Genomic DNA, 12,413 nt, shown 5'->3' with positions numbered 1-12,413 from the left:
TAGAACAAAATTTTCACTTTTATACAATGATATTATTAATCCACAGTTTTCACAATACCACGTACAAAAAAAAAAAAATAGTTGTGTATATATTAAATACATTTAGATATTCTGTTTAAGCAAGTATGTAATGGTAAAATTATTATTGCTTATGTACTTATATTTTTTAGAAACATATGTGGATTACCATAATTATTTGTTTAGTGATTATTTTTTTAGTTTAATATTTCAACTAATATTAAAAAGTTGATTGTCCCATATTGTTTATGGAAATAGAATTGTCTTAGTTAACGTTAAATAAAAATTATCTTGCACATATTTTCTCTGATACTGACCAAACTCCCACCAAAAACAACCCCTATTTGTGGGAATTGGGATTAGAAAAAACAAAAGTTGGTCTGCAGTAAATAATTTTCGAGAAAAACTCGTTTAAATAAACCGTTAAATAAGTAGGGCTAGTGGTGAGGTGACCGCCCTAACAATATATTAGGCAAAAATAAAAAATAAAACTGAAGTTGTTTCAAAAAATTTTTGATTTGGCGACATCTAGCGATTTTGTGTTGTAGTGGAGACATTAATGTCAAAAACGTAAGTTGGAGTTGTCAAAAAAATAGGATCATTTTATTTGCAATTTAGCACTTTTTTGTCATTTGAAACGTGATTATTAGCACAAGAATAATAACGTAAAGCCTCTGAAGCCACAACTCCTAAAATATGTCTATAGAAATCGAATCTGCGGAGTAAGTACGACATAACCAAACAAACAGTGTTATGTTTTTATTTACTTGCAGCGTAATCCGCCTAATTCAGCAATATTTAAAAGAATCTAACTTATTAAGAACTCTTCACACACTACAGGAGGAAACTGGTGTAACATTAAACACTGTAGATAGTGTTGATGGGTTTTGTGCCGACATAAACAACGGGCATTGGGACACTGTTTTGAAAGCGATACAGTCCCTTAAACTCCCTGATAAAAAATTAATCGACTTGTACGAACAGGTAGACGCCAAATTATTCAACTAGTTCGCGAAACTACAAATTTCTTAGATTGTTTTAGAATTAATTGAACTCAGAGAGTTAGGAGCAGCCAGATCCCTACTCAGACAAACAGACCCCATGATAATGATGAAGCAAAACGAGCCCGAGCGTTACATTCACCTAGGTACTCAACAAAAGTAAACACTTCAAAAATAACTTTTTTTACAGAAAATTTACTCGCTCGTTCATACTTTGACCCCCGTGAAGCTTATCCAGACGGAGGCAGCAAAGAAAAACGCCGTGCTGCTATTGCTCACGCCCTTTCAGGGGAAGTATCAGTTGTACCATCGTCACGTCTTTTGGCCTTACTTGGCCAGGCGCTAAAATGGCAACAGCACCAAGGCTTGTTGCCTCCTGGTACCACAATTGACTTGTTTAGGGGCAAAGCTGCCATCAGAGACCAGGAAGACGAACAATTCCCAACTCAAATGGCCAAACAAATCAAGTTTGGGCAAAAGTCGCACGTGGAGTGCGCTCGCTTTTCACCAGATGGACAATATCTGGTCACAGGGAGCATTGATGGGATTATTGAGGTGTGGAATTTCACCACCGGGAAAATTCGCAAGGACTTGAAATATCAAGCCCAGGTAACAGTTAATTCTAATCTTTAAAAACTATTTTCAAAATTCTTTTATAATTTTGTTTATATTTTTTGTAGATTATTCTTAAATATTGTTTCTATATACTTCTGTACATTTTTTTAAGATTTTCGTGATTCTTTCCTAAGCCATAAAGACTGAAATCTAACTTTATAAATTCTTCTTTAGATAAAAATATTCTTCTCAAATAGAAAAAATTAATTAACATCAAAATATAATTTTTTTTTCGATTACATTTCGTTTAGGAGAGCTTTATGATGATGGAACATGCAGTATTATGTATGGCGTTTTCGCGAGACAGCGAAATGTTGGTAACTGGGTCACAGACCGGAAGAATCAAAGTTTGGAGGATTAGCACGGGCCAGTGTTTGCGAAAAATCGAAAAAGCTCACTCGAAAGGTATCACCTGTTTACAGTTTTCTAGAGACAACAGTCAGGTTCTAAGCGCTTCGTTTGATCACACTATTAGGTAATAATTTAAAATCTAGTGGCGCCAATTTTACGGTAATTATAGATTACATGGCCTAAAATCTGGGAAAATATTGAAGGAGTTTCGTGGGCACACTTCGTTCGTAAATGAAGTTATTTTCACTCAGGATGGTCATAACGTTTTGAGGTATTTTTTAAACTTGTGTCTTCTTTTAAAACATTTTTATTTAGTGCTTCTTCTGACGGAACCGTTAAAGTGTGGAGCATCCGAGCTGCGGAATGCATCAATACTTTCAAATCTTTAGGCGCGGGCGATATCACGGTGAATAATATTCACAACTTTGCAAAAAATCCCGAACATTTTGTTGTCTGTAATCGCACGAATACTGTAGTTATTATGAATCTTCAAGGACAGGTAAATTGTGATGTTACCAAAAACATAAAAAATTCATTTATTGATAGATTGTGAGGTCATTCGCAAGTGGTAAACGTGAAGGTGGTGATTTTGTATGTTCAACAGTGTCACCAAGAGGTGACTGGATTTATTGCGTCGGGGAAGATCTAGTCTTGTATTGCTTTTCCACAAATTCTGGTAAACTCGAGAGAACTTTAAATGTAGGTTTTTCACCAATGGTTTAATACAATTGTGGTTTACTAATTTTTGTTCCAGATTCATGAAAAAGACGTTATTGGTATAGCACACCATCCACATCAGAATTTACTCTGTACATATAGCGAGGACGGACTCGTGCGTTTGTGGAAACCGTAATTATTGTAATTTTGTAACGTTTGTAATCCTAAGAAATAAAGCGTAAATTCAATTCAGTTTTTTATTTTCACACCCAACTGAAGTCACCACATGTGACGCCACCTCACGGCGTCTCTGTAAAAAAGTAAAACTTCTAAAAAAATCGATAAAATATAACAAAGCAATAAATTATTATTTAAAGGACAAAGAAATTTCGAAATCTGGGATAAACTTAAATAAAATCACTACAAAATATAAAATAAAAAGAAAAATACCGATCTGTCAGTGTCACTGTCACTTAATATAACCTCAGTTTTCAAGGGAACACATTTTTTCAAATATTTTAAAAATGAAATTGGATAAAATTTGTCGCACGTGTTTGCTCGAAAAGGCCAGTCTGAAGCCGTTATTCGGAGCTTGTGTGGCCAATATGTTAATGTCGTGTGCCTCAATTCAGGTATTTCATTCACTTTTTTACTTTATTTAAACATGTGTCCTGAAGGTAATTGAGGGCGACGGTCTCCCCTGCCAAATTTGCACGCAGTGCTTGCAAATGGTAAACAGGGCTTACAGTTTTAAACAGCAATGCGAGAAATCCGACGCTTCTTTGCGACAATACATAAACAGTGTCGGTCTGCAAACTGTGTCTTTGCAAGCAGAGCCCAATATAATGATCGGTGATATGAAAGCTGACCAGTTATTCGGCAGCAGCGAGGTTTTACAACAGTCTTCTATTTTCCAAGATATTTTTAACGATGCTACGTCGCATTCCCTGGTTGATAACTTTACGAATCAGAATGATAGCACAGGTATCGAACTGTGCAAACATAGTTGGCAGTTTTAATCAACAGTTTTAGTGGTGTCTGACTTGGCCGAGACCATGCAAAGTCTCCAGACTATCGCAGAGCAGTGTTTGCCAGAAACGTGGGAAACTGATACCCAAATAATGTCCTGTCAGAGCAACTCGCAAGAAACGAACTGCAGTACTTTTGATTTATCGAATTTGTATCGGTGCCAATTTTGCGAGGATATTTTCAAAGGTGTTAGTTTCACCCACTTCTCATTTTATTCATTCTGGTTTGTAGATGAGTGGACTCTCGGCGAGCACATTAAAATCCACACAGGTCAGAACAAATATTTCTGCTCCATTTGTGGAAAAGGGTGCACGACCCCTGCCTTCTTAGAAAAACATATAATGGAGCACTCGCTCGATAAAAATAATACAGAAGAAAAAAAATTATGTAACAGTAACTACATGTGCAATGTAAGAGCGCCAGATATTTAAATAATTCAAATGTTAATTTGTCATTTGTTAGATCTGCGATCGGACGTTTAGTGACCACAAATTCCTCAAAAAACATTTGAAAGAAATTCATTTTACGACGCTTGATGACGATTTGGCCGACGTTGAGCGCAAACACGTCTGCACAATTTGCAACAAAAGTTACAAACAGAACAAGCTCTTAGTCATGCATATGCGGTCACACACGGGCGAACGGCCCCTAAACTGCGAGGTTTGCGGGCGAACTTTCGCTCTGCCCAGCTCCTTATACAAACACCGAAACATCCACTGCACTGAGAAAAAATACGGGTGCAACATTTGCGGGAAAAAATTCAACCAATCGTCGAACCTTACGGCGCATTTGCGGACCCACACTGGTAACACCTGACCCAAATCCGCCTTTTTTAATTGTTTTGATAGGGGAAAAACCTTATATTTGCAATCTGTGCGGGAAAGCTTGCGCGTCCAGCGTCAACCGTGACATCCACATGCGGACCCACACGGGGGAAAAACCCTACAAGTGTGCTCGTTGCAGCTGCGCTTTTGCAAGTAATTTCTAAGTCAAGTCGAGACAGTGCCACAATTTAACGTTCCAGCTAGCACTCAGCTGAAAAAGCACAATTTGAAGCATACGGGGGAAAGACCGTACCATTGTTGGCAGTGCGGCAAGTCTTTCAGACAGAAAGAAACCAGGGACACGCACGTGCGCTACCACACGGGGGAACGCCCCTACGCCTGCACCTTGTGCCCGAAAAAATACATCGCGGCGAGTCATTTGAGGGTAATTTTTGCACGTTTGTTTTGATTGTTAATTATGTGTGAGTTTTAGGTGCATTTGAAAAATCACAACAATGAACGAAAGTATCATTGTCACATTTGTATGAAAAAATTTGTAGAGGCCCGCATTTTGAAAAGCCATATTTTGACCCACACTGGGCAAAAGCCCTACTCATGTGAGTATTGTGGAAGCCAGTTTTCGCAGTCAGGGTCGTTAAATAATCATATCAAGAACAGGCACAGATGATTTGTGAAACTGGAATAAATTGATTTATTTCTTAATAGGCGCGTTTTTTTCGGGGTACATTTGGGGCTTTGGGGGTATTGGGGGCCTCAGTTCGAACGGATTGCGGGGGACTGGAGGGGGCCTTTTCGGGATTGTAGCCCCTTGGAGCTCCAGTAAATGAAGTACCAAGTCCATTTTTGTTAGTTCGTTCATTTCGTTGGTGTAATACGAACTCCGGTTGGGTTTTCCTGTTGGTAAAGCTATAGGTATAGCTATAGGTACATTTCGGAAAATTTGTAATTTTACCCAGTAGCAAGTTAAGTGCATCTGTCCAATAACTGGCCGATTTTCGGTCCGCTGCTTTGAAATTTATAAATTCGTTGTTAATTATTAAGGAGAAGGCAAGGGAAGGATCTTTAACACTAAAATCAGATACTTAATTCAGAGAATTGGAAGAAATGTTAAGGCTTACCTGTGATTGGCAACATGTGGACAGGCCTTCCCTTCAACTAAATGCGTAACATCGCTCAGAGAGTACCCAAAAGCTCTCCCTGAAGTTCTTGTTAATGCGTTATAATCACCGATAAGTAAATCCCGGCAGTTGTTAGAGAGCTTGGCGTAAAAATTCCCATTTATTTTCTAACAAAAATAACAATTAGTCGTTTAGAACACAAACGGAACATTACAACCTTATCGACAAATCTTGGAAAAACTGTACCATTTTTTATAAAATTAATTCGCTGCAAGTAAATATTTGTTTCATTTTCTTTATTAAAGGTTTTCTTCAAGCCTTGAATGCACTCATTAGTATCCAGCACGTTTTGCAATTCCTCCTCTTTTTCTTTCTAGAAAAATGTAGTTTTTGTTCAGTGATCAAAAATTTTTGTTTAATTACCTGCCATATTTCGACTACAGTGTTATAGGAAGTTTCAACCATTTTTTCGGTCATTTTTTTGAAATCCATCGGTTTCGCCTCAAGGACGACTCTGACTTGTTTGGCTAACACATGAATGACCTAGAAAACGTGTTAATCATTAATAATACACCTTTTGTTACGAACTTTTTCATAGTCGGAGAGTGTGGAAGCTTTCATTTCGCGCCTTGTCTTTGAAAGCAGCCACATTGTTCGCGAGAAAAGCTCAAAAAAGAACGGCATTTTTGACGAATGCGTGAAAATGGTAGGCTGGTAACAGGTACTGCTTCTGTCCGGCCCCACGCCTATGCGGAGGATTTTTGCCAACATTCTCACAACTCTACAAGAAAATTAAATTATAAGAACATTAGACAATTTATCATTATCTGATTTTTCGTTTACAGCAATTAATTAACTAAGCTCTGTATGTTTTATGATTTATTCATGAATTATTTTTAAATTACCTCTCGCTTGATGCCAGAAGTCCAGGTTCATATACGTGCTCTTCGACTTGGCTCTGGCTGAAGTTTTTGTAATGATGGGTCCTGTAATGTCCTAACAAAAAATTATTGCGTTTTGCACCAAAAACTACATACTAAGAGCCTCAATGGTTAAAAGACTCGGCAACAGACTGTCACTTTCGCTACAATTTGTGGCAAAGCTTTGAATTCGATGCGAGAAACTTGAATCTTCACTCAATTTAGACGACATGGAAGCCAGTGAAATTCTAAAATAACTGACTTAACGCACTCAAAAGAAAAACTTACGACTTTACCTAACATCGTCACAATTGAGTAAATTGTCCACGGACGCACTTTTATTTTTCGGAGCAATTTCATCAAAGTCCATCAAAATAGTCATTTTTTTAACTTCGCTGTCCAGCGGCTCGAACTCGCTTAAGTAATCAGAGTCCGCTATGGGAGTGGTGAGAGCATCTGCATAAGTGCTAAAAAATTCCTCTGGGGTAGTACGGACTTTTGTAAGGATTTTACGTATAATAAAAAACTTTTAAAGGTGTATTTAATGTTACGCAACGAAACATACATCTTGTATGGAACAGTTATTTTACAATGATAAAAACTTGTAAAGTACAATAGACTATGCCTAAAATAAACAACCATAAAAACCAGAAATGTCATGTAATATATTTAACTTGTTTAAAAGAGATTCACTTAAGTTCGGAATATTACTAAGCCCATTTCGAGTCCAACTTCTACTTAAATAAACAATTGTACACGTATATACAAGGTAAATTAAATTTACATTCAATAACATAGAATAATTACATCTAGGACAGGTTTAGGATGACTTGTCGCCCATTGAGGCTTTCGAAACCATGTAAATGCCCACAATGAGCCCAAACAAGCCAATCGCACTGCCGAAAATCTCCACAATCAGGATTTTAACGAACAAAGCTGCGTTTGCCGCGTCGGCTAAAGCGGCTCCTGAGCCAACAATTCCAACAGCAATGCCGCAGAATAAATTCACTAGACCAACAGCAACTCCAGCTCCAAACATCGAATAACCAGCGAGCCAATTTCTCGCTTTAATCTCGTCGTTCTCCATGGCTCTAGACCAAGTGAATTTCTCCAAATAACCAGACAACACTATAGCAGTGATGAGACCATAAATAGCGACGGCTTCACAGAAGATAACTGAGATTAAATTTTTGGTTTTGATGCGTGGGGCTTTCACTCCACCACCGATAATACTGACGCCTGTGGTGTGAATACCGGCTGCCGCCCCAACCACCGATAAGGCAACGGCTAGCCCGATGCCTATTGTGCACCACATGTACGGGGATGTTTTCTCTAGAAACCACCCCACACTAACCCTTTCGCCTTTGCCAGTCAAGACATGGTAAAGGGTTAGGATTGTTATGACCAGGGAGGAGGTCCCAACGAAGGTGTAGCCCAATATAGCCCTCATGTTTACGCCCACTGTTCAATAATAATACCACATTGAATCAAAAGTATAAAAAGGGGCTAATTTACCTGCAAAACTTTGACCAGGCTTGGAGGAGTAGTTTTATAGATATTTGTCAGGTGTTTGCTGTCCCAGGGGTGTAGCTCACGAGTTACAACTGTAATAATTGGACTCACGTGAGTACAACCTTGCTGGACTGGGGAAACACTACAAGATTGGTCAAAGAAGTGGTAAAAAATAACTGGAGTTATAGTCGAGCTATGTTACTTACACTTTTAAGACAGCTTAATTATGAACTGTAGAGCCCCACTGTTGAATATTTTTGTGATTAAAGCACTAACAACACTAAATTAAAAATTTATTTGGTTCGAATCGACTGAAACGTCAAATCTGAGGGAAGTCATAAAGCGGTCGATAATGTAGAAATTCGTGAGCTGTCCACTGGTTCAGTGGCGTAACATGATAATTTGAACCAAAATGGTCCCATTGTCTTAGTTAACGTTTATCGTTTAGTTTAACGTTTATCGAACATTAAGGCTTATTGCAATGTATACTTGAACATGTTTAAAGGTTTATAAAACTTAAATAAAAACTGACCACTTCAGGGTTGTAAATTTTTTTAAGCACTGTGATTGGTCCGTTTGAAGGCGGTATTCATTCAAAGATCATTAATTCCTTTAAAAAATCGGATAATAATAAATTATGAGATAAACCAATCACTTCAGACTTTAAAATATCCAACACTGTAAAATTTTAAACTTTATTGAGTGCAATTTACTTTGTTTTCATTCCCGTTTATTTTTTAATTTTTTTTAGACTACGAGCTTACCTGTTCTAAGTCGTATTGCTTGAAATGTGTTTTTTGATACTTTTGTAAATATTCTTCTTAATTTGTTTCTAATTTCTAGAAGAAACTGCAATACCGGGACGTTGGGACGTTGTTTAAATTTTTTAACATTATTTCATTTTAAATCTATACCTGCATATCCGATTAATTTAAATAATACACTACTATCTCAACAAAAACTTTAATCATTTTAATGCATTTGTTGTGGCAGTAAAACGCAAACTACGTAACTGCTGCAGTAGAAAATAATTTATCTTATGCAGACGTCAAAACCATCCGCTTATTAATTATCATTTAATTTCTCCACAAAACGTGTACCTACATTTTATGGTACAAATGTGTGTGTGGTTAGGTAAATAATACTCAATTTCTGAATTAGCCAATTAATATCGTGTTAGAATATTTATTTTATTGGATAAGACGCACAGGAATCTTCGCACAGGAAGTGCATTGGTTTAACACTGATAAAAGTTTGATTGGTTCAGAAACAGGAAAAACGTAAAATTTTATCGCCAGCCTGAACGCGGAAACTAGATTAAAATTTGATAGAGACAATAGACGTGGAGGAAAATTGCCACAATATTAAAATATTATTCGCCAGTTTTGCATTGTATTGGTAATAAAAGAGCTTTTTACATATTCGAGTGAAAAATAATTTCATATGAAACTAGCACAATATGGCTTGTTTTTTGTATTTATTGCTAAATATATTTCAGTCCAACCCAAACGAGCTTTGCAATACTGTTTTTGGGTAATTCATATTTCAACTTTGTAATTGTAATTTATTGACTAATTGTGTGCACACGCATTTGCCGCATTGTGACCGTTACAAACATATTTGTACATTTGAAAATAAAAAGTTTTTTTGGACTTACCTTAAAAGATACGTCTGATAAATGTACAACTCTCGCGCCACGTTTTTCGTAACATTGCCAGGCGTTATTACATGTTTGTAGATTGTTTCCCGATACTGTTTGATATTTATTTCCTTAATGAGTTGTTGCCGTTTTTCGCCCTTGCAGCACCTAATTAAAGCATTCATAACGAGTAGTGAACCATAGTGCAAGTCGGAATCGTCTTGCTTCTTAATGTGGTTCATTAAATCAATAATTTTGACTCGTTTAATGGTCTAAAATCAAAAATAAGCAACTAGAAGTGTTACTAGTGATGTTTTGCCTCTTCTTTCCATTTTGCAAATTTGTCATCGCGGTTGCTTAAGATTTTGTGAAGTACTGACAAGGCGTATTTAACTAATTCGCTGCTTTTGCCGTTTTTACTTATTTCAACCACTTTGTTCAAAAATTTCTCGCTTATGTCGTCAATGCATTGTCTTTGAAACAAGTGGACTATTGCAATCAAACACGCCGTAGCTTCACTTTCGCTTAATTCTGCGTATGTGAAAACGTCAAGCAAAACTAAATGTTTTTCGAATTTAACTGAAAGATTTTATGATTGTGGTGATTTTATTTGGGCGCATTGACGGACTTACCCATCTCTTTGATAAATTCGGCATCCACACTCAATTCATAAAGGTCAATAAAGCTTCTCTCTTTGAAATCATCAGTGATGTGGTCGAAAATTCTTTTTAAGTAGTGATTTACAGAATACACTAGCTTTAGGAAATAACCGTCTTTGATCGTCTCGAAGTTATCTTCAGATAGGTAGGAGTGAATAATTTTTCCGTCATTTGTGGCTATAAGTTTTAGACCATAAACGGAAGGCGAATATGGCTAAAATATCGCTAATTTTACTGTTACTGTTAAGCAAAGTGTGAGAAGGGTACTTTTTCAAAACTTTTGCAAATGTTGCTTATGTTCTCTTCAAGCGACTTACTCTTATCAACCTCGTACAAGAACTTGGTATTATTATCCAAATCTTCAAGCGACACTTTAACTAACGACATTTTCAACACTTTTAAACCACATCTAACTCGTTTGGGAAATAAAATGCTGTGCAATATTCTTATCTTTCGTGATAGCAGCTTGGGAGTTGTTTAGTTAGATTATTGATTATCTCGCAAAGTAAACGTGATGTAATGTTTATTTTTTATTCAAAGATAATACAAAACCAGGTAAGAATTAATGCCTCCTGATTGGGTGAATCGGATGGTTCATGTGACTCAAATCCGGTGGATTTTTCTCAAACGTGCTTATTTCCTTCATTCCCCCTTCCACAATGGCCCACAGCTCGGGGTACTCCTTCTTGTAGGTGGCATACCATTTGGTCACCAGGGGGTATGAGGAGAAATCAAAATTGATGGCTTCCAGGCACATTGTTGCCGTCACCAGTTGGAAATCGGCGATGGTTATGTGATCTAAACATGAGTATTCACGGTTTATTGGCTCATTTAGCACCGAATTGTGTCACCTGCAGCTGCATATTTCGTCCCACGTCGCTGCAAATACGTGTTGAAGTTGTCCAAAGCGATGTGGACCTTTTTAAGAGTTAGGGGAGTTCGGGCGTAATCGAAAAATATTGGGGCCATCTGTTAAAAGTTGGTATTTTGGGCAAAAACTCGCTCAGATTGATTACATACCACATGCTCGGAAATGTAGCGATAGTAGGTGGAAAGATTGAAACACAAGCGGTGATTCACGATGGCTCTTGTCTGCAAATCTTTAGGGTAAAGCTTATCGTCCTTTCCGTATTTATCGGCCAGATATTGAAGAATGGCATTGCTGAAAGTAATGTAAAAGTAAATGTTTTCTGGTTCGCTCATGACTTTTTGTAATTATGACATGTGATCTCTTTGAAGGTCTGTGGCGGTCACCCACGCCTGAACACATGTGGTATTTGCCTCAAAGAAATGATATCACACAGGCGTTTAATTTATTCGTTTCATAAATGTGTAATTTTTCATTATTATTTAAATATTTGTCGCTTCTTATGAAGGCCACCTGTTGGATTTTTTAGACAAGTCATAGGGAATGTATTACCTCTCTCCAAGGTAAAACCCGTTGTCATCTAGCACTGGAATTTCTTTTTGTGGATTTTTCTAAAAACCAAACTGGAGCGTTTTTCTTATTACAGAACTTCCTACCTTTGCGTATTCTTCAGTCATGTGCTCTCCTAAGCCAAAATCAACATTTACGAGATTAAATTCCACGTTTAACATTTTCAAACATTGTCTTACTGCCAGCGATGGGGGTCCATCGGAAACGGAATAAAGTGTTATCGGCATTTTGGACCTGGAGGAAACATTATTTTTACGACGATTCGTTATTTTTACATATTACGATTTGTATTTAGTCAATAATAAATGTCTGATATGTGTGTTAGTAGATTTATAAAATAAATTTCTCGTAAACAAAATTGTTTTTGGTTTATTTACTTACTTATTTCAGCTCAAACAACAGCGGTGTTGATTTCTAAGCAGCTGCACGTATTATATTCTCAAAGCAAATAAAATATAAATAATATGAAAGGAGTTCAAGGCTGCTGGAATATTTATACTTTCACCAAGGATAACATACAAGTGATCCTAAATTATGCAACTAGTCAAACCGTGTAAGAGGATAGTTGGTATACTTACTATTCAGCTATACATAAATTCTCTCGCTTTTTTTTAATAAAGATGATTCCAGCCAATTTTAATTTCGTATAAAGATTGAAAAGTTAAATTTTA

General features: G+C 36.8%; 5 protein-coding genes across 7 annotated transcripts; 2 read left to right on the top strand and 3 right to left on the bottom strand.

Annotated features, from left to right (window-relative positions):
• Positions 1-561: 561 nt before the first annotated feature.
• On the top strand, positions 562-2,890 carry Smu1 (Smu1 spliceosomal factor). The gene is made up of 9 exons (XM_969903.4): positions 562-740; positions 792-1,002; positions 1,051-1,165; positions 1,210-1,628; positions 1,886-2,109; positions 2,155-2,256; positions 2,301-2,484; positions 2,532-2,684; positions 2,740-2,890. Exons 1-9 carry the CDS (start codon positions 715-717, stop codon positions 2,836-2,838), a joined length of 1,533 nt encoding a protein of 510 aa, XP_974996.1. The 5' UTR covers positions 562-714; the 3' UTR covers positions 2,839-2,890.
• Positions 2,891-2,983: 93 nt separating this feature from the next.
• Positions 2,984-5,158, top strand: LOC100141859 (zinc finger protein OZF). Its single transcript, XM_001815323.4, has 8 exons — positions 2,984-3,274; positions 3,320-3,626; positions 3,675-3,857; positions 3,903-4,081; positions 4,134-4,476; positions 4,520-4,648; positions 4,696-4,880; positions 4,929-5,158. The coding sequence occupies exons 1-8, from the start codon at positions 3,167-3,169 to the stop codon at positions 5,121-5,123; spliced, it is 1,629 nt and encodes a 542-aa protein (XP_001815375.1). The 5' UTR covers positions 2,984-3,166; the 3' UTR covers positions 5,124-5,158.
• On the bottom strand, positions 5,121-10,803 carry LOC100141647 (engulfment and cell motility protein 1). Of its 2 annotated transcripts, none has more exons than XM_008202958.3 (13): positions 10,572-10,803; positions 10,278-10,518; positions 9,965-10,224; positions 9,664-9,917; positions 6,791-6,961; positions 6,612-6,742; positions 6,480-6,570; positions 6,163-6,355; positions 5,998-6,117; positions 5,792-5,947; positions 5,575-5,741; positions 5,409-5,524; positions 5,121-5,362 (listed from the first exon to the last, which is right to left on the bottom strand). In XM_008202958.3, the coding sequence occupies exons 1-13, from the start codon at positions 10,689-10,691 to the stop codon at positions 5,148-5,150; spliced, it is 2,235 nt and encodes a 744-aa protein (XP_008201180.1). In that variant the 5' UTR covers positions 10,692-10,803; the 3' UTR covers positions 5,121-5,147. The 2 variants fall into 2 exon arrangements, with proteins under 2 accessions (XP_008201180.1, XP_001815393.2); XM_001815341.4 differs by having other exon boundaries at positions 5,121-5,350; positions 10,572-10,799.
• VhaPPA1-1 (Vacuolar H[+] ATPase PPA1 subunit 1) lies at positions 7,019-8,697 on the bottom strand. Of its 2 annotated transcripts, XM_969933.4 has the most exons (3): positions 8,213-8,695; positions 8,010-8,148; positions 7,019-7,955 (listed from the first exon to the last, which is right to left on the bottom strand). In XM_969933.4, the coding sequence occupies exon 3, from the start codon at positions 7,942-7,944 to the stop codon at positions 7,315-7,317; it is 630 nt and encodes a 209-aa protein (XP_975026.1). In that variant the 5' UTR covers positions 7,945-7,955; positions 8,010-8,148; positions 8,213-8,695; the 3' UTR covers positions 7,019-7,314. The 2 variants fall into 2 exon arrangements, with proteins under 2 accessions (XP_975026.1, XP_008201179.1); XM_008202957.3 differs by lacking the exon at positions 8,010-8,148 and having other exon boundaries at positions 8,213-8,697.
• A 7-nt stretch (positions 10,804-10,810) lies between the features above and the next one.
• gfzf (GST-containing FLYWCH zinc-finger protein) lies at positions 10,811-12,279 on the bottom strand. The gene is made up of 6 exons (XM_969955.5): positions 12,124-12,279; positions 11,829-11,976; positions 11,725-11,783; positions 11,325-11,466; positions 11,156-11,273; positions 10,811-11,102 (listed from the first exon to the last, which is right to left on the bottom strand). The coding sequence occupies exons 2-6, from the start codon at positions 11,967-11,969 to the stop codon at positions 10,867-10,869; spliced, it is 696 nt and encodes a 231-aa protein (XP_975048.1). The 5' UTR covers positions 11,970-11,976; positions 12,124-12,279; the 3' UTR covers positions 10,811-10,866.
• Between the last annotated feature and the right edge of the window lie 134 nt (positions 12,280-12,413).

Source organism: Tribolium castaneum, chromosome 4 (genome assembly GCF_031307605.1).
Source record: "Tribolium castaneum strain GA2 chromosome 4, icTriCast1.1, whole genome shotgun sequence".
In the NCBI taxonomy this organism is placed as follows: domain Eukaryota; kingdom Metazoa; phylum Arthropoda; class Insecta; order Coleoptera; family Tenebrionidae; genus Tribolium; species Tribolium castaneum.
Note: the sequence above shows the minus strand (reverse complement) of the source record. Positions and strands in the feature narration are given on the sequence as shown.